General features: G+C 43.6%; 1 protein-coding gene and 1 long non-coding RNA gene across 3 annotated transcripts; one reads left to right on the top strand and one right to left on the bottom strand.

Moving 5' to 3' along the window:
- Positions 1-14,691: 14,691 nt before the first annotated feature.
- LOC133893580 (uncharacterized) lies at positions 14,692-15,513 on the bottom strand. Its single transcript, XR_009904535.1, has 3 exons — positions 15,184-15,513; positions 14,933-15,086; positions 14,692-14,814 (listed from the first exon to the last, which is right to left on the bottom strand). It is a non-coding gene; the product is annotated as an uncharacterized LOC133893580 (long non-coding RNA).
- Positions 15,514-17,816: 2,303 nt separating this feature from the next.
- LOC133892452 (eukaryotic translation initiation factor 4G-like) lies at positions 17,817-25,733 on the top strand. 2 transcript variants are annotated; one of them, XM_062333241.1, is made up of 13 exons: positions 17,817-17,940; positions 18,090-18,288; positions 18,385-18,563; positions 18,674-18,808; positions 18,994-19,052; positions 19,165-19,224; positions 19,492-20,278; positions 20,399-20,853; positions 20,955-21,132; positions 21,223-24,046; positions 24,543-24,737; positions 24,823-25,172; positions 25,320-25,733. In XM_062333241.1, the coding sequence occupies exons 2-12, from the start codon at positions 18,140-18,142 to the stop codon at positions 25,148-25,150; spliced, it is 5,349 nt and encodes a 1,782-aa protein (XP_062189225.1). In that variant the 5' UTR covers positions 17,817-17,940; positions 18,090-18,139; the 3' UTR covers positions 25,151-25,172; positions 25,320-25,733. The 2 variants fall into 2 exon arrangements, with proteins under 2 accessions (XP_062189225.1, XP_062189224.1); XM_062333240.1 differs by having other exon boundaries at positions 19,492-20,853.
- The last annotated feature ends 462 nt before the right edge of the window (positions 25,734-26,195 follow it).

Raw genomic sequence — 26,195 nt, 5'->3', positions numbered from 1 at the left:
TTGGTGTATATGTATATCGCTGCATCGTGGGCGTGCTAGTATACACACAGTATACAAAAAGAAACAGAGACAATTGTAATAGAAACACATAACTTTATTCATTCATTATCAAAATCATAAAGTATAGTTTCATCCTATTACAATTGCTCACACACACGTACAACGCACATGCTAGACTAAGTCTTCAAGCGATCATCTGTCCTAGTTCTCGTAGTCTCACAAGACCTCCGGCTAATTACGTCCGACTTCCCGAACAACCTCTGATTAAGCTGCGCTGATAATCGTTATCTGGTGGTCATCTCCGAGTCTGCAAGGCTGTAGTCACAAGCATCAAAACAGAGCAAAGTAAGCGTTAGAAACAAAGCAAACAACGGGACAAGCAGTCTAGCATGAGCTCTATGGACTGTTTATATATCCTGGGTCATCATCGCCCACGCAGGCCTTAGAATCTGTAGGCCCTCATCATCGGCCGCAGCCTCAGGTACTACAAGAAAATAGAGGGAGACAGAGTCTAGCTATACGGCAGTTCACCAACTACAACCTCGCGAGAGCCCGGTAAACTGCAGTGTTTCTAGACTCCTATCTACGACCTCTAACCTCAGCATATCCCACAGGCAACCCCTCTTAGGCCTCCTCAAAGTCATTGGCCAAATCCGAAAGGCAACGAATACCACCACAAAGGCAACAACCACACAGGCAAAAAAAATGCCACAAAGGCAAAGGTCACCAAGGTCAAAATAATCACCACCAGCTCCAGTAATCAACAGAGAGGAGTAGCAAGCAAGCCATCAAGGCAAAAGGTCACCATGGAAAAAATAAAGGTGATAACAGGAGGGCAAGACCATGCTAAGCCACGAAGATATTGCCATCGATCTAGGAACATAAATCATCACAGACCGGCCATTAGTCATTGCCAACACCTAGCACCATAGCCACTATCAACACTTAGCACGGAGTAACAACCACAGCAGCCGACAGCAAAGGAAACATCCGAGCTATCATAATGAAGGCAGTCAAGTACCAGCAACAGGTGATGAAAGATCACCGTCATAAACAGGGCAAGAGCATTATAAGCATTGAGCCACAGAGGCAACATAAACATCAGCATCTCAGGCCGATCAAGTAGACAACATGGATAACAATAGAAAGATGCAGTAGCACTAGATAGCCTCCACAACATATACAGGGAGAGGCTTAACCATCTGTTCACCATCCTCCCCCAGTAAAGAGAGCAATACTCAAAGATGTAGTAGATCAAATAGCCACTACAACTCAGATAGAAGTAACCAACCATTAAACAGACAACAGGTCAACCCAACCATCTGCAATACTATCTCACAACCAGACGAGCTATTGGTAGAATAATCTATCCCAGCTAACAAATAGCCAACAGTCCATAGGGACATATGATTATCAGCACATGCCAACATGAGGGAGATAATAGAGGCAACCTCCAATAATGGTGCATACAGAACTAGCGGCGGGACAAATAACACGGCCATATGGAAACAAGCAACATAACCAAACCGGGCTACAAAGGGTGAGCCAGCGGCTAGAGCACATAGATGGCACACACACTAAAATGGAAACACATCAACAGGCTCCCAGTCACCTGCTGGTGCTCAACAACAGAGAAGGATCACAGCCAGCGCCCAACAATGGAGGCGTCAACAACAACACACGCATTAGGCGCGCACACATGCATACACACCAGCCAGAACACCTCAACAGAGATGACCCTCACCGGCCGGAACACACCACCCATCGAACGACGCCAAAAAGGAGATGAGAAAAAATGCCAATTACCACCGCTGGAGGCGCAGCTCACCCGGCCGGTGGCACAATTGCTTCGCCAGCGGCACAACCCACCCATTCGGCGGTGGAGAAATCAACGGTGAACACCAAAAGCCGACCGATAGGGGATAAAACCCACACAACGAACACAACCACAACACGCGTACCCGCGACGATTCATGAAACACTGAACACGGCAGCGATGCAAGACCAACTTGATGGCATGATGGCCGAATCAACCCTCAACGGTAAACGACCGGAGCATTTTCCCACACCTCCACCAACTCGGCCAATAAAACAACCGGAGCCAAAACAATAGAGACCAAACCCATCTCGTTAGTCACAGCAACGAGGCCGGCCAGATCAAAACCTGCACGTCACTACCACGGCCCGAAGGCCAGCCAGAATTCATAGCTTCACCACACGCGGTCGCGGCACAAGGCCGATTGGAGCCCATACGCACGCACATGGTGGCGACCCAAATCAACAGCAGCAAAAACCCTACCGGGATAGCACCCACGCGGCCGAAAGCCATCTACAAATCACACGGCCACGACATGAAGGCCGGCCAGAACTCATCAACCAAACCGACGACCACCAAATCACCTTCACCTTGCGCGGTTGTGGCACAAAGCCAGCCGGCTTTCATCATAGAACAAAGAACAACCAACCACCGAACCACACAACACCTCTCCATGGTCGCGGCATGAGGGCTGACCGGATCACAGAAACACAAGAACAGACGAACCAAATCATAGCACAGCACCATCTCCACGGTTGCGGCATGAGGCCGGCCGGATCACAGAAACACAAGAATGGCAGGCCATCAAATCCACAGCACGAAGCTTCATTGGTGGGGAGGAAGGGGTAGAGGTGGGCTCAGATCAAGAACCCAACACATCGGGCATCTACGGCGATGGCCATTGGCGGCGGCTCCGGCTCCACTCTCTCTCTAGCTGGATTTTCTCTCCTCTCTCCCTCTTGTCTCTCTCTCTCTCTATCTCTGTTCTCGGATCCGTCCTCTTCTTCCACCACGAGCACACGTCCAGGCTATATAGCGGTGGCTCGGGCTCCTTAGCGGCAAAATCGGATCAAGAGTTGGGGGGATAAGCACGGGAAGGGATGAGGACGAGCACACGTAGCTCGGAGAGGGAGTGGCACGGCTCGGGAGCATGGCGCAAGCGTGGCCAAGGTGCACGATCAGGCGCTAGGCCTAGGGAGGAGAGGGAAAGGGAGGAGAGAGGGGGGGGGGAAGGAGCGGCTCAGGCACGCAGGGGCGGCCGAGCCGGCTAGCGAGTGTGAGGAGGGAGGTGGCGCAGGGAGAGAGAAGCGGCGCCTCGGGCGCAAGGGAGAAAAGAAATAGGGCACCCTAAACACCCTAGGTTAGCCGACGGAGGGGATAAGGTGCCGGGAGTTGGGCCAGCCTGGCTCGGTGTAGGAGAAGGAGAGGAGGGATGAGGGGAGCCCGGGCCGGATCGGTCGGGAAAGGAAAGAAGGCCGTCGGGAGCTGGGCCGGGCTGGCTCAGTGTGGGAGATGGAGAGGAGGGAGGAGGGGAACCCGGGCCGGCTCGACCGGGAAAGGAAAGAAGGCCGTCGGGTCGGCCGGATCCTTCTCTCTTTTTTTCTTTTATTCCTTTCTCCTTTTTTCATATGTATATGTACACGTATATGGGTGCAAATATATGCCAAAATGGTATTGTGCAGGTTGCAAGCACTTTGATCGGTAGAGTAGACACTCTAGATAAACCTAGAACATATCTTTGATAGGTTTATCTTGTGTAGTTTTTGGAGCCGAATAGATTCTAAGTGTCCTAATTCACCCCCCCCCTCTTAGGACATCACCGATCCCTTCAATAAGTGTCGTACTATTAAGAGAAGTTGATGTGCATTTACTTGATATATCTATAGTGCCACTATTGCTTAAACTTGCATTTCATATAGAGTGGGAAATTTAGTTTGAGAGAAACCAAGGAAAGACTATCTTTGGAATGTTTCTGAGCTTCGGCAGTCTGACCACCGGAGAGGTCAATTTGACCGCTATATAAACTTTGTCGATACTTAGTAGAACTCAATCCCGGTCTGACCGAAGAGTGGTCTAACCGCCAAACAAACAGAGGGGATTGGACCCTCTGGTCTGGCTAGCGATCTGACTGTCGGTATGGCCAGTCTGATCGCCCTGAGTTTTGAAACTCTGTTCCCTACTCATGGTCTAACTGTGAGGGTCGTGGTTTGACCGCCCTAGGAACAGAGAGTTTTGGCACTCTGTTCCCTACTTACGGTCTGACAATGAGGGGTCGCAGTCTGACCGCCACAAGCATGTCAAATTCATCATCATGCCTCTATAGTCATTGTATTTGCGGCGGTCTGATCGCCGTTTGAGTTGTGGTCTGACCGCCCTGTACGCAAAGGTGTCAAATCAACAACAACGGCCATATTCTTGAGTGTGGGCTATAAATAAGAGCTTGACTGGTTCAAGGAAGCTCTCTAACACTTCATTACAACTCATTGGAGCTCTTGCCTTCCTTCCCTCCCTTTCTTGGCTTAGTGGTTGTATTTTTGAGAGTGTGAGAGCATCTAACGCATGACTTTGAAGAGTTTGAGCATTGGGGCACTAGTGATCCTTCAAGCAAGCATCATCGACTTGTTACTCTTGGAGGTTGCCGCCTCCTAGATGACTTGGAGGTTATTGTGTTGTTGAGCCCTTCAAAGATGATTGTAAAGGAGCCACGGTAATGATTGTGAGAGGCTTTGAGCACGTCTTGCTAGAGAGGCTAAGTGCTACTCTAGTGGAATCGAGGTATTGAGTAGTTTTTGTTCTATTCCGGCTTAAGATCGAGTTGCCCTGTGTGAGATCTTTCTCATGTGAGAATTAGATACTTAATAGAGAAGCGGTTAAAAGCTTGAACTCATCTCAACGTGGATTAGGGGTGATCGGAAAATCACCGATACTACATGATAAATTTTGTGTGTCATCCTTTGAGCAATTTACTTTATACAATTTATCTTCCTAGAATATAAATTGTTTCATGACACCATAGGATTGCAAATCTTGACATAGCTCTTAGTTATTTTCATATTGCTCTAGTGATCTTTAGTTTGTTTCCGCAAGTTTCGTTGATCGCTTAGTAATTAGTTTTAAAAACCACATATTCACCCCCTCTATTCGATACCCTAGATAATGATGATCATGAAGAGAGTAATAATGAAAAGGAAGATGATGAAAAAATACCTCTCTTTGTGAGAAGATTCAAGAAATTCATGAAGAAGAAGAGATATCAAGGTGGATTTAGCAAGAAGGGACAATCTTCCAAAGAGAATCCCTTCGAAGAAAGAAGATGCTTTGAATGTGGTGAAAAGGGATACAAGGCCACAAATTGCAAGAACAAAGAAGAAAATTTTCCAAGAAAAAGAAGGAGAGTGATGGCAAGAAGGTATTCGAGAAATACTACAAGAAGAAGAAAGATGGTTATGCATGTTATATTGAGTGGGATTCGTATGCAAGCTCAAGCTCCGACTCCGATGATGAGGAGCCATCTCAAAATGGTCTTGCCGGTGTAGCCATCAAGGAAGCACCTTCACTCTTCTCCACACCTTATTGTCTTATGGCAAAGGGTGACTCTAAGGTATCAAATGATGAAGATGAATATTCATATGATGATCTAGTTGAGCTAATAAATGGTTTTGATGACTTCATGAGCAAAGAAAGAGCAAAATTTAAGGAATTGAAGAAAAGACACACTTCTCTTCAACATTCCTATGAGGAGCTAAAGACGGCTCATGAGGATCTAAAGAAACTCGTGAGATGCTCAAGGAAACTCATGACTCTCTTATTGCTCATTAAACCAACAAAATAAAAGTAGATATGAACACATATCTTGCAATATTCTTAATGATGCATCTACTTTACCTCATATGTGTTCATATACCTTGTATGATGATTTGCTTACTTTGCCTAAAGTTATATCTGGCAATGATGTCTTGATTATTGATTAAAATATCATGTTAAAAGAAAAGGTTGAAAAACTAACCAATGATTTTGCAAGATGTTATGTTGGAGAATCCAAAATTAGATAAATTTTAGATAGTCAAAGGTTCTCCACCAAGAATGAAGGCCTTGGGTATGTTCCTAAGAAGGGTAAGAAAGCATTCATTCATCACAAAATTATTTTTGTGAAATGTAGCGGTCATTGCATGAAGTGCAAGAAAACCGGACATGTTGAGAAGGATTGCAATAATATCAAAGATAATTCATATGCATCTTTTGATTCATGCTATGTTCTTAAGAGATGCTCTAATGTTAGTGTTAAAGCTAGATTTGTTGGCATTCCTATAATCGGTGCTAAAAAGAATGTCATTTAAGTGCCTAAGCCTTGGTGACTAACATCCAAGTACCCAAACAAATTTGGGTAACTAAAAGATCTTAACTTTATTTTATAGATAAACTACAAGTTCGGTGGAAGATATTGGGTGCTAAATAGTGGATGCACTCAACACATGGCCGTAAATCAAAGGATATTCACTTCTATGAGCAATAATGGATCGGAATATGACAAAATCACATTTAGAGATAATAGCAAAGGAAAGGTAAAGGGGTTAGTTAAAATTACTATCTCAAATGATTTGTCTATTTCAAATGTTTTATTAGTTGAATCTCTAAATTTTAATTTGTTATCCATTGTTTAATTATGTGATCTTAATCTTTCATGCATTTTTTCTCCAAATGATATGATAATATCTAGCATGAAGGATAATAGTGTAGTTTTCAAAGGTTTTAGATATGGTAATCTTTATTTAGCTGATTTATCTTCTAATGATGCCAGCCTAAGTACATGCTTGTTTACAAAGTTGTCAAAAGGTTAGTTTGGTATAGAAGGCTTGGTCATGTTGGTATGAATTAACTAAATCGTTTGTTAAAGTATGATCTAGTTGTAGGGTTGAAGGCGTAGAGTTCGCATTTGTGGTTGATGGTTTGGATATATGGTTGATGGTTCGGTTATTATGGTGGTGGATGAGTTGTTTCAGTTTTCTTATATATTCAAATACTTATGTTAAATTATATTACAGTTTCATTTATGTTCTATTGGTTATTGCAGGGTAGAATGGCATATTTGGTTAAGTATAGGTGCTCACACATATATGTCTAGGTTGCTTACCGCATATGTTTTACTTATTCTTATAGCCTGTCCTTGCTAACAGCTCAATGCATAATCCTTGGAGTCAGAATATTATATTCCCATATTGTGTAAGTCTTGCGAGTACCTTCGTACTCAGGGTGCCACCCTTAAGTTGATGCAGGTATTGCTACTGTCGAGGAAGAGGCTGTCTTTGGCTACTTCGTACCTGCCGATCAGGGTGACGGGCAAGAGTAGTGCATCCTACTCTGAAGGTGGTGTGTTAAGACGGTGCCTAAGGGCATGTGGCACCGTTCTCTTTTGTTGTTTATAAGTTTAACTTTCGCTGTGTAGTTCTTTTGTGGTTAGGAGTTGAGAGGTTTTGTCTCCAACTAGCTTGCTTTTATTGTAAATTGTTGAAATCAGTTGCATGCTTAATACTTGCAATATAAATATTTATTATTCGCTCTTTATTAAGCTATGTTGTGATGTACATGTTGGAATGCATGTGTTTCGATTCTTGGGCAAAAACACGTGCCGGGACTACCGGAGCGGTATTATATTTAATCGCTGAAGTCATGATCGTGTTAGTGATCGACTTAGTGATTAATTAGAATACTGTTTGGACGGTTCCTCACACAAGGTAAGGCCTGAAACTGAATGAGCCAGCAAGCCACCAAGGCAAGGTCTCGCCACTAGCCTCTCTTCCAGTCACTTATTGCCATATTCACATAGGAGCTTAAGCCACAAAGGCAAGGTTCTCTACGTCCCTATACAAGCTTATTGCTGCCGCTCCACACTAAGTTGGAGGGTCAACAAGCTCGAGCCATCAAGGCTCATGGTATCGACGAGTCACCAAGACTCTAAGGTGCTGGCGTATCACTTGGTACAATGTAGGATCACTTCTTAATCCACTCTCTAGACAGCAACACCTAGCAACAATTCTCTCTAGACCTATTCGCATTAATCCTTCTCTAATCTTGTGCTTAATTGTCTTGGATGATAACTTTACGGACTAGCCTCGTTGCCCAAATGGCTCAACTTTTCTGTATATGTCGGATGATCCAGTGTAAATAGATTGTACTCACTGGACCATCTAGTGTGTATATCCTCCACAAACTAGTCGTTGGAACCCCACTCAAAACCATTCTGAACACTGGATATTCTGGTGTTGCCTTTAACTCCATCGTTGAACCATTTGGTGTGTACACTTGAGCCAAACCACGCAACTTCTCTCTGTGCAAAATACTCTGACGTAGCTAATCTTCATCATCAGGCCATCTGGTGTGTACAACCACGCCAAACTAGTCATTGACATATTCTCTAGAATAAATACTCTGGCACAACCATCCAGTGTGTACCACTTTGAGCATCGGACCATCCAGCGTATAGCTTCTTCAACTCCTTCCTATGTAAATGCTCCGGGGTGCACCATCTTCATAACGCTGGACCATCCGGCGTGTTCAAGACACCCGGGGACAAAGCGCTGGCTCATACAAACTCCTCTACGCTAGACCATCCGACATTAACAACTTTCCTAGGACTTCTCCAATTCAATCAATTTTTATCCCGACTGCGGTGGCTTCTTCATGAATTGCATCCATGAGATACACTAAGACATATAATTAACAAACGTGTTAGTCCCATTGACTATGTTGTTATTAATCAACAAAATCACATACATGCTCTAAAATGATTGCTACAATCTTCCCAAAGGCATGTTTGCTACAACATGGAATAATGTATACCAACTCCACAAAGGTTATCCACTTATAACCCCATATCATCCACAAGTAATATTATTACTTAAATAATTGTATACAATCCATCACAACCAAAATCAATGTAAAAGCTTCTGCAATGCAGTATGGTGTATGTGAAATGCTATGCAATACAGACTAACAGATAACTTCACATTCTCTTTAGATCCACAATTTAAACCACACCGCAGATGAACTTCTAAGAAGCATCACTTCTCATATTCACTTTCATAGCAACTTCGATATATAACACTTTTACATGAATAATCTTCAATGATTGTAAATAAAATGCACATGTATGCAGTGCAATGCGTATGTCCACTGCCTTCATACCGAACAAGGTATAAAGTTGCATCATATTACGATAATATATGATGTTGTACCGGTACGATCGCAACCATAAGATCACGACATAACTTCAAGAGCACTCCGAAATAGTCATATAACTTTCTCACTAACCTGGCTTATGCACTCTGAAATAGTTATATGACTTTCTCACTGACCTAGTTCAAATGCAATGTAATGAAATGCAGATGATATATTGCAATTGCAAGCAAGAGAACCACATAGTTTAACATCCTCTGCATATCCACATATAAGGTATCCTTAAAGGTAAATGATAGAAGTTATGATCCTCGATATGTAGCAACATGTATAACATACTTCAAATTGCCAAATAGATTACTCCACTGTATGGTCTCATATAAAAAATTGTTTCTATGCAAAACATAGACAAGATAAGTGGTACACATATGCCAACTCTTGATTCACCATTTTCATCGTTTACATCATGTATAAAATAACAAGATTACATTATCAATACTAGTTATGATCATATAAAAAAAATCTACATATGCAACAAATGAGCCTATGCTACAAAGCTAGTTTAACCAAAAACCAAGCTATAGGTTTTACCATCTACTTAACCCCAATAACTTGTAGGATGTTCACTTCTATCACCACCTACAACCCCCACTTTACTATTAATTTAAGCAAGTTAGGGGCAAGCTCTTCTATTCTGGTTCATGGTTTCTCGCCGAGAAACATAAATGTGTAAATGTGCTACAGGTACTAAAAACACCGACATCAACAATATAGCCACTAGACTAACTAATAATCTTTATTATCGGAATTAAAGTAAGTCATGGCATGGATGAGCTACATAAGCCAGCGTCGCACATAAGTAGTATATCAACAATCGCATTATGAATTTCTAAAGCCATCGTAAAGGAGTATCATCATATAAGCATGCAACAATGTACTAACAACATTGCTGCAATTACCACATTGTTTTCCAAACCTTCCAACATAAATAGCATAGCAAGTATAATAATTGTTCATCAGATGTTCCGATTTTACTGTTCATCAGAACTTCCGATCGGTGCAAAAACAATAGATTTGAATATCACAAAATTAACTCAATGCATATATAAATAAGCATACAAGTATGAATATCAAAGTTATGCACAAGAATAAGAAAATATGGAGATAAATAATTTGTTACCAAAATTCAGATATCCACCGATATCCTACATTTTCGTTGAGGAAGCTCAGTCACACTTGAGCCTGATCTTTTTCAACTCTTTTCCTCACGAGGTTGCACACATGCACTCTTCGCCTCCACTATGGCCAACTTTTACTCCACCTCAGAAATGGTGAATTCCGCAACCACTTCTGAGCCTCTCATAATCTTCACTTAAGGAGGTCGTCAGTAATCCACCACCGAGCCATCTAGTAGACGATGGTCTTTAAGAGTAACAAACTCTTGAACTCGTGCACAATCAACGACAAGTGCTCAAACACACGCACCTAATGTGACATGTGTGAGCAACCCAACTTTACCTCACTCACTCTCAAGTACAAAGCATATGAGTTAGTCCATAAAACTCAATTGAAAATCTCATACCTTTAGTTATTTGATCTCCACAAGTAATTTAGCCTTAATGCTTATTGTCAATTTTATTGAGACCATCCTCAACCCCTGAGATCTCTTCGACTCTAGCTTCTCCTTCATCACGTAAGAATCACCTAGAACTCATTCATATCGATGCATATCTCTTAATCACACACCATTCCTCAATGAATCCATACTCTATCAATCATGCATCACCTATGGAACAACCTACTAACAATTCTCAATGTAATTGTTAGTCAATATGTATTGTCATTAATTACTAAAATCACACTTAGGGGCTAGATAAGCCTTCAAACGGAAGATATGGCTTAAAGAAGTTTGAATTGGATAAGTTATGAAAAATCTCTATACGCCAGATGGTGCAACGCTGAAGTGTTTATACACGTCAGAGCTTTCATCTTGGCGCTCTTTTAGACACCGGATGATCCGCGAAGAGAAATTGGCTACGTCACAGTATTGTTCAGAAGAGGGATTTCAAGTTGAACATGCCGGATGGTCCAGTGCATATATTAGAGGCGCTGTTGGAGTGAAGTCCATAGGAATTCTTTGTGTTCACTAGAAGATGGACTTATACACGTCAGATGGTCTGGCGTATACATTGAATGCTTCGCTGAAGTAAAGTCTAGAATGTTTCTATTGGGTGAAAAAAATGGACTTATGCACATAGGATGGTCCGGCACATACATTGGAGGCGTCGCCGGAGGATTCTGAGCTGCAACGACTAGTAACAGCTAGTTCTAGGTGAATAGTTCATACTAGATGATCTGGTTTTAGAGACTATGCACGCCGAGTTTTCTGGTGTTCATGAAAAATATAAGTGGTTGGGCAACGGCTAGTTTTGGACCTATAGCCTATATATACCCCTTTATTTTGTCTCACTAGGCAACCTTGCAGTGCAGAAGAGCTGAAACACTTAGTATGTGATCAAGAGGTAAGCGAGTACATTAGAGTGATTTTTAAAGTTCTTAATTGAATATTGAGGACATCATTAGTGTAAGGAGAGTCGCAAGTGTGCATCTAACAGTAGTCTAGGCTTGATTTGGCTCAAATGAAACTATTGGCTTGTTACTCTTGGTGGTTGATCACTTGGTGATTAGAGGTGTCTTGGTGAGCTCTTGGAGTTCTTGTGGGATCACTGAGAGGAAGTTTTATGCTTTGTTTGAAACCAACCAATTCGAAGATGGAGAAGTGGCTATCACAAGGGAGCGCTTGGGTGATTCAAGAGGGGGTGATATTCTTAGTGGATGCTCCAACAAAGATTATGAGAGAGTGTCAACTCATTGATACCTCTGAAAAAAATTTGGTGTCTTCTCGTACATTTCTTTACTTTCCCGTATTTACTTTGAATATTTACTTTCTTGTAAGTTTATGTTCCACAATTCTCTTCTTGTTATAGTTTGATTATTTTTTACTTAGCATTCTATAAAATTTAGTCATTATAATTGCTTCACTATTTGTTTAGGATAAGGTTATTTACTTGTTTTAGAGTTCGGTAGAAATAATTTTAATTAGGGCTCAATTCATCTCCTCTTGGGCCATTCGATCCTTTCACCTAGGTGTCTTGGGCAATATGCACGAGGCCAAAATTGAGGACCCTATGGATGAAATCCATGACCAGGGTGGTAGGGAAATGGGGACCATTGGAGCCCGAAAATGATGGGAAAATAGTAGGGGAAGTCTCACCTCGACGTGTAGGTGAAGCTTCAATTCGAAGATTTGTCTCTGGGGTGGGGTTTAGTCTTGATGTGGGAAAAATCATGTGGAAGCGTCTCCGGCGCAAAAGACGATGGGGAAGGGCTTGAGAAAGCCTTTGGAGAACTCGGAGAAGTTTTCTTCGTCGATCTCTGACCACTAAGGTGGTCGAGGTGATTCTCTCTCTCGGTTGGGTGAAGGAGAGTGATTGAGAGAGTACGAACATGAGAGCGTTGGTCGTTGACTTTAAGTGGAGCCTCTGTACTTCGGCGCCAGATTGCGGGAAGGACCCACATGTTGAAAGACTTTGTTTTTTTTTGTTTTTCTTCTTTTTGTTTTTCTTCTACTTCTCAAAGGACCTTAGGGTCTTCTTAATTGTCTCTTAACATTTTTCACTCATAATACATATACAGTGACACGTATTGACCGATTACATAAAAATTTTGAAACGTGGTTAAATACCTTAAATTAAAATTAACTATATAAAATATAATGTCATGATGCGTATAATGATCAGATTAGAGTTTTAGGATGGGAATGGTGTGGTCTCCCACGCTAATAGAGGTGACATTGGAGACAAGAAGCTTGGCGCGAAGGAGTACGACGTAGACCTCGGGGAGGCTGCCTCGGAGAAGGAGACCTCCAGCACGCCGAGGATGAGGAGAGCAAGAGCAGCACTTGCCCATCAGCGTGTCAATGTTCCGCCACGAGATCTGCCTGTGCTCGTCCTCTCTCCCATATCCATCCTCAGATCTCATCTCCTCTCCCCTTGTATTAGTGTGAGCTTGTTACCATCTCTAGTCAGGCAATTCCGTTCTATACTTGTTTTCCAATTTGCGTATAAGAATGGGGTGATCAGACCTGCCTCTAGCTGCTAAGAGTCTAACCAAGTTATTTTAAAACCGTATCTTTATCTTCTTCGCATAATGGTGAATAGGAATGCATTCTAATTTAGCTACTGAGGCCTTCATTTTGCACATCGCTCTTGCTTGATCTTTGTTGCTACCTTCTTGCATTGTTATCTTGTGCTCTACACACCTTAATATGTTTGCCTGCACAATGTTGAACCAATCCGACGAACATCATCGTTCTTGCACATCTGTCAATCCTCATGTTGTTTGTTGGTGATGTACTGCAACTGTTTGATCCAATTCAAGTTAGCTTCGATACTTCGAATTGGCACCTTGGTTCCTGTGTAACTTTAGCTTTAGTCTGACCCAAGATCATTTCTACACTTTATTTCTTTTGTGTCATAAAGCCTTAGCATGGTATGCAACCCTGCTAAGCAATGCTTCAAAAGCCTGATGTACTGCTATGAATATTTTTCTCATTGAAATCCTGCTAAGCAATGCTTCAAAAGGCTGATGTTCTGCTATGAATATTTTTCTCATTATATTGGAATTTCCGTCAATCAGAAAACTTCAATTTCATGAATTTAAAAGTTGGCCCGTGACAATGCACATGCACCTCGTCTAGTGTTTTTTTTTTTTTGAGAAAACACGGGATATGTTTCATATATGCATAAACAGACCTCGTCTTGACCAACCTCGTCTAGTGTTAGTTGTTTCGGACTGGTCTTGACTGACCTGTCAGTGTTTCCTGTTTCAGAGATGACTTTATTTACCATGGGCCGATTTAGCCCAAGAAAACGGGACAATGGTGCTACTCATTCAACCAAGGATCCTAACATATGTACTATGGACTTATAGTGTGGCCCATAATGTTACAAAAAGCAAAACCAACGGAGCTGCACCATCGTGCATGCCCTCTCGACCTAACCGTGTCAAACTCGAACCGGTACGAGGAGGAGTGAGGAGTGCCAGGTGCATACACATGCACACGTCCCCGCAAGGCCACAACTAAGCCCAAGGCAAACAAAAGCGGCCCTGCGAGAGGACACCAGCCACCTAGCCCCCTCCATATGATCCGGACTCTCTTGACCGTATAAGCTCAATTTTTTATGTTCTTTTTAAATCATTAGTTCAATGCACGTGTATCATCGGGAGCATAAAATTTGTAGCAAATAATATAGTTGATTGGGTGTTCTTGTCCTTGCCGCCACCCATGGTGCTCGCCGATGTGGATCTCCTTGCACGTCAGCCCAAAGGCAAGCGTGGTGATGGCCCAGGTGATGAGGGAGGACGCGGTGTTGGTGGTTCCGATATCATGGTGCCACATGTAGACATGGTGCATGCCGGCAAGCTTAGATGCTGCGCTGACCACCCTGGCCAAGATCGCGAACACCAAGAAGTAGAACACCGCGCCGTTGCCATTGCCGGCCATTGTGCTTATCGCGCATCTGCAGATCTGGTGAAAACGACATCGATTCGGCCTGGTGTTGAGGTCACCAGAGAAAAAAAAATGAGATCAGCTCATATGCCTCCTCCTCCTTCGCGTTCCATGCACGATGCACCGGTGCCGCACGACCTGGCGCTGTCGCCGCGAAGTCATCTTACTATGTGAATGAGTTGAAATTGTTCCTAATTTTTATATGTGCAGTCTCCAAATATGGCGCAATGAAAGCCTTGTACATTGGATAAACCTAAAAATACAATCATTCATTAAATCACATTGATGGCTGTAAGAGGTAATTTACATGTTAACATAAATCATAAGATCGCTAATGCATATGTATAGTAAAGTTGGAAAGGTGGAGGTACCGTTTCTGAGATCTAATGAATTATTTCGTCAGGCTCGTAGCCAGCTCGCTGTATGTCCCGTAAAACCCTCTTCACCAGGTCTAATTGAACACCACCAGTGATAGAAACACGCAAGTCCAGCACAGACCGTAACTTCTACTCAATGCATAAATACCTTCAATGATAACAATCCAGGAGCTAGGGGCATCAACTATTATGTTGCACATAAGAAATGATAATATTAAACAATGAATGATGAAATATTGACCTACCTTTGTAATACTGGAAGATGACAGTGATTATTTACCTATACCCAATCCGATAGCTCAACTTGAAATCATAGATTGGAACCTGAACTGACCTCCCTTCCTTTAGACCTTGAACATTTTCCAACAGTGTCTTATAGTCAGTTAGACGTGGATCTGAACAAGTGTGAAGAGGTGAAAGCATCAATTTTTCTGGTTAGCAACACTATTACCTCATGAATACAGTGTGTAATAATAGAACTCCCTGATAATTTCATTACATCATAAAGCATATAAAATAACAATTATACCATTATCTAAGCAGAGGTATGTAGTTGTAATAAATATAAGATACTCGGCTCAAATATATGAAATATCAACTATATCCTATTGCGTTTTCTATTTTTAGAAAATTTCTTGTTGTTAAGGAAGTGGCATCCAAATTATTAAATTGTAAAACAAGATTGGAAGTGCTTGAAGCTTAGGGCTACCATCAAAATTGCCATCGACTATGCGAGTTGCATCATTGTAGTTCTCCATTGATATCACAACAACATCAGACATGAAATTGAGTACCTTCTCAGTAAACACCATCTTCCCAGCACCAGAGGGGCTGGCAACATCCACAAATATTATCCCTTCATTGTGTTGTACCAAAGGCTAGCAGGAGCGGATCACAACAAAGAAGCCTTTCTCGAAGGACAATGGATCGGGAAAGGGGACAATTTCATAGCGGTTTTTCTCTTTCCTTTTCACCAGTTGGACCTTGTCGCACAGAAGGTTATGCTGCCTCCTTGGTGAGTCAACCATGCAATCATTTTGCTCCATCAAATTGTAAGTCTTCAAGATACTATTGTAACCTGCATCATCACAGTGGAGTGAAAGATTAAAAAAAATATATAGCTATCGAAATTCAGGGCTCTAGAGACACCCAAAAAGAATTAAATAATCCAAAACAAAACGATTGATTGGCTTCAGAATAGCGTCACCTAATTGATAGCCTAATGTTTTCCCGAGCTATGATATTCTACCTTTCTACTCCCAGTCTCAAGCCATTTTCTTCTATTTCTTTCACTGTTTTCCTTTTCCAACTTTGTATCATATACTTTCTTGCAATTTTTGTACTTGCACTGTACTTTTATTGCAAATTCTATAATGCCGGGAGAATGGCTTGCTATTCAGTCAAGAACGTTAATTAAGCTACAATTAAGAACACCAATTAAGTTATAAAAAAATCTTAACAACATTGTGAAAGAAACAACTAGCTATTCAGTTGAACCACCAAACTTTTTAGAAAATTAACTGCACTTGCACCTTAGAACCCATGGACTCAACTGAGATCGACCTAGCGTGACGAAGAAATAGCCTAGCCGAACCGAACCAGAACCATGGTAAATTAGATTAGCACTCCACCATGCAGCAAGGAATTCCGCTACTAACTGATGGAGGGAAAGACAGATTTGGAATCGATTGCTCGCAGCAGTTTTCGGGAACAAAATTGACTCAATCAAGCAGGTTAGGGTTCCTCACCAACAAGAGAAATCAATCACAATTCCCAAGTCCGGATGGATCTACACTCCACGCTATGCAAATACTGGAACCGGGAGTGGGTGGGGGAGAGAGGACGACGACCACCACGGGCAGAAGCAGAGAGTTCCTCTCATGGGTGGCTGCTGTGCTTCAGTCGGTGCCTGGATTCTGGAGCCAAGTTCGACGGCACTGGCGCAGTCGAATAAGAAAGAGCACCACAATGCGAGCGGAGCGATGCTTCAAGGTGAGTGCTGACCTAGGAGCCGGGCTCGACGTGGCTAAGCCCAAAGCGCGGAGCAGGCCATAAACGACGTCTTGCGAGGCCAGCGCGAGGAGCCCACACAGAGCAGCTGTAGGAACCCTCCTCCACGCCGGTGGCACCTGGGGTGGAGCCATTGCTGCCTCAATGGCCGCCATGGACACACAAACCTTAGGCTCCAGAAGATTCCTCGTGGGTTGCGAGAATGGAGTGGAGGATCGGAGCTACGGAGGCAGCGACGAGGGCGGGTTGGGCAAGGGCTAGCTTCCGACGGTGGAGAGGCGGGTTTAGAGTGGCAGACAGCAAAGGGCGACGAGGATGGGATGGGTGGCGCGTGAAGGTCTTCGATGAGGCCTTTCTAATTGAGAACTCATGATGGAGGGGACACGGGGCTAGCTAGTGGCAGAGGGAAGACGCGGGGGAGGGGGGCGCTGAGCTGGATCTGAGAAAGGGTGACTAGGCGTGCAGGCCCCATTTATCGGGAGCGTGGGAGAGGAACAGGATGGGGAAGACAAGACGTCCTGACTGATGCGAAAAACATTACGTATTTTTTAAGTAATAAAAAACAAAGTTGCAAAGATATGTATCCGTTTTGAAAAATTGCTCACTTTACGTCAGACTTTTTGAGAGCTACATGTCCTTAAAATTTGTTATTTTATTTTTAGTATAAGTCATATTTTTTTTCTGAATTCTTTGAAAATCTAGATAGTAGAACATAATTTTTGACGACTATTTTGATAATATGTCGAATTTTAAAAGCATTGGAACGAATTAAAATCGGATTATAGATTTTTTCCCGTAATCGTATCGGCCCCGGTTTGATGCTGCTACCTGCCTCTGCCTGCTATACTACTAGACGCCTCTCCCCCCCTCTTCGCTTCGCTTGCACTTCTCCCCCTCCCCCAACCCCATCACAATTCGTTCGGCCCCCCCGTGTCGCCTGCTCGCACTGGCCACGACCAAACCCTAGGCGCCGCCGCCCCCGGGGCCCCCAGGTACGTGCACCCCGCTCGCCGGCCGGCGTGATTCGTTCGCCGCGCTACGCGAAGGAGGATTAGCCCTAGGGTTTGTTTCGCGGATTTTGTTTGTTTGTTCCAGGTGATTTATTTTTGGTGGGTTGTGGATTTGTGATTGATTGGATCAGGGAAGCTCGCAGGAGGAGGAGGAGATCGGTGAGGAGAGAGTGAGGGATTTATGTCCCAGCGAGGGGACAGGGGCGAGGGGCACGCCAGGAGACCCGGCCGGTCCACCAGCTTCGGCGGCCACCGCGGAGGCGGAGTCGGCGGCGCGGGCAAGGGCGGCGGGGGCCCCTCCGGCCAGCCTCCCCTCTCATCCAACCGTAGGTAAGTTACTGGTTGGTATTGATTGCCTGCCGCGCGGTTGATTTGATCTCGGCGGGGAAGGTAGGGTTTTGATGGGAGTTTTGGATCTCGATTCAGCTTCAGGAAGCCTGGCAATGGCCACAGCGGGCACCAGAGGGTGGTGAGTCAACCCGACACCACCGGCTTCCAGCCCGCACCCGCACCTGGCCCCCTCCAGACGCCGGTGCGTCCACCAACCGCGCCACAGAATGCGGCAGCGTACATTCCCATCCCTGCACCGCGGTCGCAGCACCACGGTGAGTCGAATGCCCTGTTCTGTTACTGTGTATTTACGATTGAGGACCGACGCGGAACTTGATTTGATGTGTTTCTTTGGTTGATCGAACATGTTATTTTGACTGTCCAGATCCTCAAGTACCATCGTCGTCACCTGCTATTGAGAATCCGGCCAGTACGCAGTTGCCAAAAAATACTCCTCATGCTGCCCCCAGGGTACCACCAAAGAGCTCCAATCCACCGGTTCCTCAGGGAGCATCAAAAGGTTTAGCTCTATTTTTCTTACACGTTAGAAGCTATTACAGGTAGTGCATATGCATGGTGACCATTCATTAATAGTGGTATTACACATCTTCTTCGCTCGGTTGTTTGCAGACCCGTTTTTTATACACATGCCATGCTGCATGGTTAACTGCCTTATGTTTTTCCTTTTATTTCGCTACTTCTCAGGGGAACCATCCAAGGGATTTAACTTACAGTTTGGTAGTATAAACATGAACGGGCTTCCGGTATGATTCTGTTATCCCCTTTTTTCTGCAGTTTGTTAGATGCGGTTCTATTTTATAAATTACCTTTTGCTTCCCTACTTATCCGTCTAAGTTCAATAAACTTTTTGTGTAGCAATTTCCTGCTAGGACAAGCTCAGCTCCTCCAAACTTAGATGAACAAAAACGTAATCAGGTATCTTGTCCTGTCCTCGCAGAGTCATTTATCTGATTTTTGTTTATTATTAATTATTGGTCTCTTGTAACTTTTGACTGGTTTTCCTCAGTTTAGTGCTACTTTTAGCTAGAACTTGCAAAAATGTTAATGTCCCTACGAGTAATCTTATCTACAGGAGTTCTATGCAACCAGTTCCTTTTGCTTGTGTTGTTGATATTGTTTTGATATACATTCTTATCGACCAATGTTCTGAAAGATTCTATTTTCTTTGTATATCCTGTTCAGGCACTTCTGGAGGAACTTAAAGTCAAACCTGCTGCGCCCATACAACCAGCTCTGAAACAGCAGCCATTGCAGCAGCCACCGCAGCCGCAGCAAAAGCAACAACAGCAGCCATTGCAGCTGCCGCAGCAGCCACAGCAGCAGCAAACAAGAAAAGATGCTGTTGGTTCTAGCCAACCTAACTCTGTGAACCCTCATATTCCATCACAAGTGAAAAGAGATGTGCACGTTTCTCCGTCTGCTCCCAATGTTGCATCTCTGAGACCCAATGTTCAATCAATTTCTGGTTTGCCCATGCCAATTCCGTTTCACCATCAGCAGCCACCAGTTCCCTTGCAGTTTGGTGGTCATGGTCCACATATGCAACAAGTTGTCGTGCCTAGCTCATTGCAAATGCCAATGCCATTGACGGGTGGTAATGCACCACAGGTTCCACAGCAGCTATATGCCTCGGCTATCCAGCACCATCAATTGCAACAGCAAGCAATGATGCATCAAGGACAGGGTATGAGTTATGTTTCTTCAGCTGGTCATCAGTTCCCACCTCAGTTGGGCAACATTACTATGAACATGGCACCACAATATACTCAGCAACAGTTTATTGGTTCTCGGAAAACTACTGTCAAAATTACTCATCCAGACACTCATGAAGAGTTGAAGCTTGATAAGAGGATGGACTCTTCTGGGCAGAGGTCTTCATCTAATTTGTCAGCACAATCCCAGCCAGTCAGTAGTTACAATCCTCTTACAGACTTATATCATCAGCCACCAAACACCTACAATCAGTCAGGTATTTATTACCCTCCTACGACTGGTGTCAACCAGGTCGCTAACGCATCCTCAGGCCCTAGGTTGAATTTTCCTGTCACTCAGTCTGGGCAAGCAATGACATACATCAGCCCATCTGCAGGTCCTGCGGCATCAGGTCAGTCCCAAATCACAGTTAAACCTTACCCTGGTGGTTTGCAGACGGAAAAGTCTGGGACTCGTACTGTCACAATAAGTGCCCCACCGTGTAAATCAGATGCACCTAAGCTAAGGCCAGCTGAGGATGCTGCACCAAATCTGCAGAAGGATAGCGAAGTTGTTTCTGGGATTACTGTTTCTAATAAATCAGCCCATGAGAAGGAGAGTAAAGCTCTGGTAGTCACAGAGAAGCATCCCACTGTGGCGAGCCAGTCCTTACCAATTCAAGGTGCAAAACCAGAAACTACAGTGATGGCATCTCCTGTTGCGAATTCAGTCTCACCTGTGTCTGGGGCTGATGGGAAGAACAAAGAAGCCATTCAAAGGGCTGGGTCATTTAAGGATAGTAAGAAAAATGGCGCTAAAAAGGACACCAGGAATTCATCTCAACAACAACAGGTACGCTTTTTCCTTCCTGCTTCTTTCTAGCACGCTATATTTGCATTGTGCCTGGTTTTGCATTTTCTTTCACTAAAATGTTTGCATTTTGTATCTTTCAGTCAGCTTTGTCTACTGTAGATTTAAAGGTGCAAACTTCTGTAAAGGTTGGAGGTGATGATGGTGATCAATTGGAAGCAAAGAACACCAGCTCATCTTCAGGCTCAACGGTTGCCTTGCCTGAAAGTAGGATTTCTCCAGGGGCTCGTACAGCTGAAGTTGACAGCACACCAATAAATGGTATGCTCTTTACATGTTCAGAATTGTATGGTGTGCCTCTTAGTTTCTCTAACTCATTTGCATTGACTGCTGCTGATGTATCTGGGACAGATAAGAGCTCTCCAAAACCAGTTTCCGAGGGTACCGGTGAGCCTCAAGGAGTAGAAAGCTTTTCTGCTTCTGCTGTTGAATGTGAGGAAAGCAAGCAAACTGACAAAGTTTCTGCAGATCCTAGCAAAAATAATATTTCTTCTGATGGTACTGAACGTGAATCATCTGAAGTATCTGCAATGGACATGACTGGGCAGGCATTAGCAGTGACTTCTAATACTAATAATTCAGATCCAGCACCTCAGGTACCTGATCAGGAACAGTTACTGAAGGAGTCAACACTATCTGGATCTGAGGAACAAGATAAGATGAATAGTTCATCCAAGAATTCTGAAACTTTGTCAGATTTTCTTGATGGCAATGAGAAGGTTGTGAGAACTTCTGAAACTTCAGAGTCTACTGTTCAAAGTGCTAATGATAAAGGTGACTCAGATATTAGTCAGGAATCAGGTTTAGCTGTTTCCAGTGTTACTCTAGTTGCATCAGAGGGGCCACAGAAATCTGAAAGTACGGTAGATGATCAATCCAATGCTGCACCAACAGCATCTATTCAACCAGAATCAAGGGAAAAGCCTGTGGAGATTACCAGAACAAAGTCCACAGCTGGGAAGAAGAAGAAGAGAAAGGAAATGCTTTCTAAAGCTGACGCTGCTGGGACTTCAGATCTTTATAACGCATACAAGGGACCAGAGGAAAAGTTAGAAATTATCGATACTGCAGAGAGTGCTGATAGTTCTTCAACAGTTGATGCAACTCATATGCTGCCTGATGAATCTGAAAGGGAGGTCAGCACATCTGCAGATGATGGTAAGAAAAAAGTTGAGCCCGATGACTGGGAAGATGCAGCAGACATGTCTACTCCAAAGTTGGAAAGTTCGGATTCTGGAAATCAGGCTGGCGTCACACAATTATTGGATTCAGATACAACTGAAGCAAACGGCAGGAAGAAATACTCACGGGATTTTTTGCTAACTTTGTCACATCACTGTACTGGTCTTCCTTTTGGATTTCAGCTGAATGATGTTGCCACTGCCAATGCTCTAATGAATAATTTGGCAGGAAAGTCCTATATTGTTGATCATGAACCTCACCCTAGTCCTATAAGGGGGATTGACAGGCCAACTTCTCGTGGTGACCGCCGTGGTGCTGCTATGGCTGACGATAGGTGGACAAAATCAGGTGTTCCTCTCAGTCCTGGTCGTGATGCCCACATGGACTTGACAAATGGTCCATCAATTATCAATTACCGTGGTGGCCCAGGAGTTAATCATGGTGTTTTGAGGAATCCACGTGGTCAACCATCAAGTCACCATGGTGGTGGACTTCTTGTAGGACCGATGCAATCCATTGGATCTCAAATACCTCGCAGCGGCTCTGATTCAGATAGATGGCAGCAAAAAGGTCTGATGCCTTCTCCTGCCATGCCCATGCAAACAATGCACAAAGCAGAGAAAAAGTATGTTGTTGGCAAAGTGTCAGACCAGGAAGAGGCGAAGCAGAGGCAGCTGAAAGGCATTCTTAATAAGCTGACTCCGCAAAACTTTGAAAAACTTTTTGAACAAGTTAAGGAAGTAAACATTGACAATGTGGCAACTCTTACAGGGGTCATCTCACAGATATTTGACAAAGCTTTGATGGAACCTACTTTCTGTGAAATGTATGCTAATTTTTGTTTCCATTTGGCTAGTGCCTTGCCAGACTTTAGTGAAGACAATGAGAAAATCACGTTCAAGAGATTGCTTTTGAACAAATGCCAAGAAGAGTTTGAGAGGGGTGAAAGAGAAGAAGCTGAAGCTGATAAAACAGAAGAGGAAGGTGAGATTAAGCAAACCAAAGAAGAAAGAGAGGCAAAGAGAATCCGTGCTCGAAGGCGCATGCTTGGGAACATTAGGTTGATCGGAGAATTGTACAAAAAGAGGATGTTGACGGAACGGATCATGCATGAGTGCATTAAAAAATTGTTAGGAAATTACCAAGATCCTGATGAAGAAAACATTGAAGCACTGTGCAAATTGATGAGTACAATTGGAGAGATGATAGATCATTCAAAGGCGAAGGAACACATGGATGCTTATTTTGATATAATGCAGAAGATGTCAACAAGTAAGAAGTTGTCGTCTCGTGTAAGGTTTATGTTGAGAGATTCAATTGATTTGAGGAAAAATAAATGGCAGCAGAGGCGTAAAGTTGAAGGTCCCAAGAAGATCGAGGAGGTTCACAGGGATGCAGCTCAGGAAAGACATGCTCAAACGAGTAGGCTAGGACGTGGTTCAGTTGTCAGTTCCGCTCCAAGAAGAGGAGCACCGCCTATGGATTATGGCCCACGTGGCTCAGCAGCATTAGCGTCCCCAAGTTCACAGCAAGGGAGCATTCGGGGACTGCCTTCGCATTCACGTGGATTCGGTTCACAAGACATCCGATTTGAGGAAAGGCATCAGTCTGAAAGTAGAACTGTTCCTCTTCCCCAGCGTCTCGTCAAGGATGAAGCTATCACTCTTGGGCCACAAGGTGGCCTTGCTAGGGGTATGTCTATAAAAGGGCAGCCGCTGATATCTAATGCTGAACTTCCTTCAGTTGTTGACCATCGCAGGATGGTGTCTGGTACTAATGGGTATAACTCGGTGGCTGATTGGACATCTTCAACTGGAAGAGAGGATCCTAGCTCAAGAATTCCAGATCGAACCTCTGGTAGAATAGCAGCTTCTACTCAATCTGCTGGACCTTCACACAAACCAGCCAGCCAGGAAGGCCGTTCAGTAAATAAATTGTACTCTGAGGATGATTTGAGAGAGAAATCTGTTGCCGCCATTCGGGAATATTATAGGTAAGATTTTTAAATGCGTACACATATTCATGTGGGATTCCTGCTATTGCACCAAATATGTTGTTCCAGTAGCTGCTTATTTTCGGAAGGCTATATTAGGTTGTGTTTCGTTGCACTGCTTTTCTTTTTCTTTGTTTCCTAGTTGATTTACTCAGGTTTCTGAGATTGGGTGGCACATTGTCATAACATATTGAAGTTCACACATTAAGAAACAGAAATGATGAAACTTAGCCCTCATGAAACTTGTCACCACTACTGCATGACGGAGAGCATGTTACCACTTCCAGGGAATTCTACCCTAAGAGAAATCTGCAAACTTGTACTTTGGTTATGAGTTTATGGATTCATTGGAGGCTTTTTCTTGCACTATTTATTTTATCTAGTATATTATAGTTCTTTGTTGCTGAATGCTCAGGTTTTGCTTGGTCATGAAGAAAAAGTTCTAACACTGCAGTTATCCTATTTTGTCTGCTAATATATGACTCTGTTTGGGCAGTGCAAAAGATGAAAAGGAGGTTGCATTGTGTATTGAGGAGTTGAATGCTCCAAGTTTCTATCCTTCTGTTGTATCACTTTGGGTAAATGATTCCTTTGAAAGAAAAGACATGGAGAGAGAGTTGTTGGCTAAACTTTTCGTCAGCCTTTGCAATGGTCGACATAATTTGTTGAGCAAGCGACAACTCATTGATGGGTAGGTGGTTTTCTTATATTCTTCTCTTATTACCAATTTCTGTCCACATTGTACCATTTAGTGATTTCATGATTATTTTTTGCAGCCTTGCATCTGTTCTTGCTTCATTGGAAGATACTCTAAGTGATGCTCCAAGAGCCACAGAGTACCTTGGACGACTTCTTGCAAGGTTTGTGCAGGAAAACATATTGCCCTTGCAAGAGATAGGTAGATTGATTCAAGATGGTGGAGAAGAACCTGGGTACCTTGTACAAGATGGTATTGCAGCTGATATCCTTGTGGCAGTTCTAGAATCTATCCGGTTAGAGAAGGGGGATTCATTCTTGAATGAGGCCAAGGCAAGTTCCAATCTAAAGTTGGAGGATTTCAGACCACAGCATCTTAAGCGATCAAAGTTGGACGCCTTCATGTAGGGACAAAGATTATTGTTACTAGGTAAGTCTGTCCTAGTGCAGGTGTTTCAGAATATCATATCCATACAGAGTCCCGTGGTCTGAATTCTGATAGTATGATCAGCTATATACACCAATCAATAACTACCTTGCTGTAAAATTATGTTCTGAACTACTCTTCTGATAACAGATTTCCAATTCATGGGTGTTGTGACCAAGGAGTATATCTTTGCACCCAATTGGCCATTTTGATGATACCCCTTTGATGCTGCCCCTACTTGCCGACCATTCTATTGGAACTCTTGCAGCAAAAGTCGATGAATCACCCATTTTGTCCAGAGTTGGTGTTGGAAGGGCCGTGGATGCTGTAGTTAGCCCACATAAGAGTATCAGGGAATATTTTTGTGATCACCGGTAGAAGTCTGCCAACCAATATTTGTTGGGAGTAGGGGGGAGAACATTAGGTTGAACTCGACGCCTCCTGCAGGCATCTGACCAAATATTTATTTGTGATCAGACTTGATAATCGGTTAACTTAACTGGCATTTTCCAGATAGCCAATGTTTCTAATACTGTCCGATAATCTTGTTCAATCTTCCTGTAATTTGCTATTTCCGCCCTCTGCATTGTGTATTTATTGGTGGATAACGTGGCCTGCCTCCCCAGATTCTCATGTATGTATGGGCGGGTCGAAGGCTGTCGGATCACTTTCATGGCATCTTTTGGGTGTGGTTTGCCTTCTCTGGGGACACTTTCATGGCCCCAGATTCTCACTATGGTTTTGCCTTCTTGGGTGTGGTTTGGGTGTGAGTATGCTTAGATAACAGTTGGCGGTTAGCATGTGGAGTTGACGGGCATCGTCTCCGCTCGTACGAGTGGGTCGTGCCAGATTGTCAAGCTGCAGGACGACCAGGTGTAGAATAGGGGTGCAAGTGGGGCTGGCCGTGCTGCTAACCCGCTGGGTCAGCCTGCACCACAAGCCCACATTGCCCAGCGAAAGCAGCCCACTTCTTCAGCAACAGCCGTGAAGCCTCGATTCTATGAGAGGAGGGGAGCTGCTGCGGAG

The sequence above is a fragment of the Phragmites australis genome, chromosome 15, assembly GCF_958298935.1.
Source record: "Phragmites australis chromosome 15, lpPhrAust1.1, whole genome shotgun sequence".
Lineage (NCBI taxonomy): Eukaryota > Viridiplantae > Streptophyta > Magnoliopsida > Poales > Poaceae > Phragmites > Phragmites australis.
This window is presented reverse-complemented; position numbering and strand designations above follow the sequence as displayed.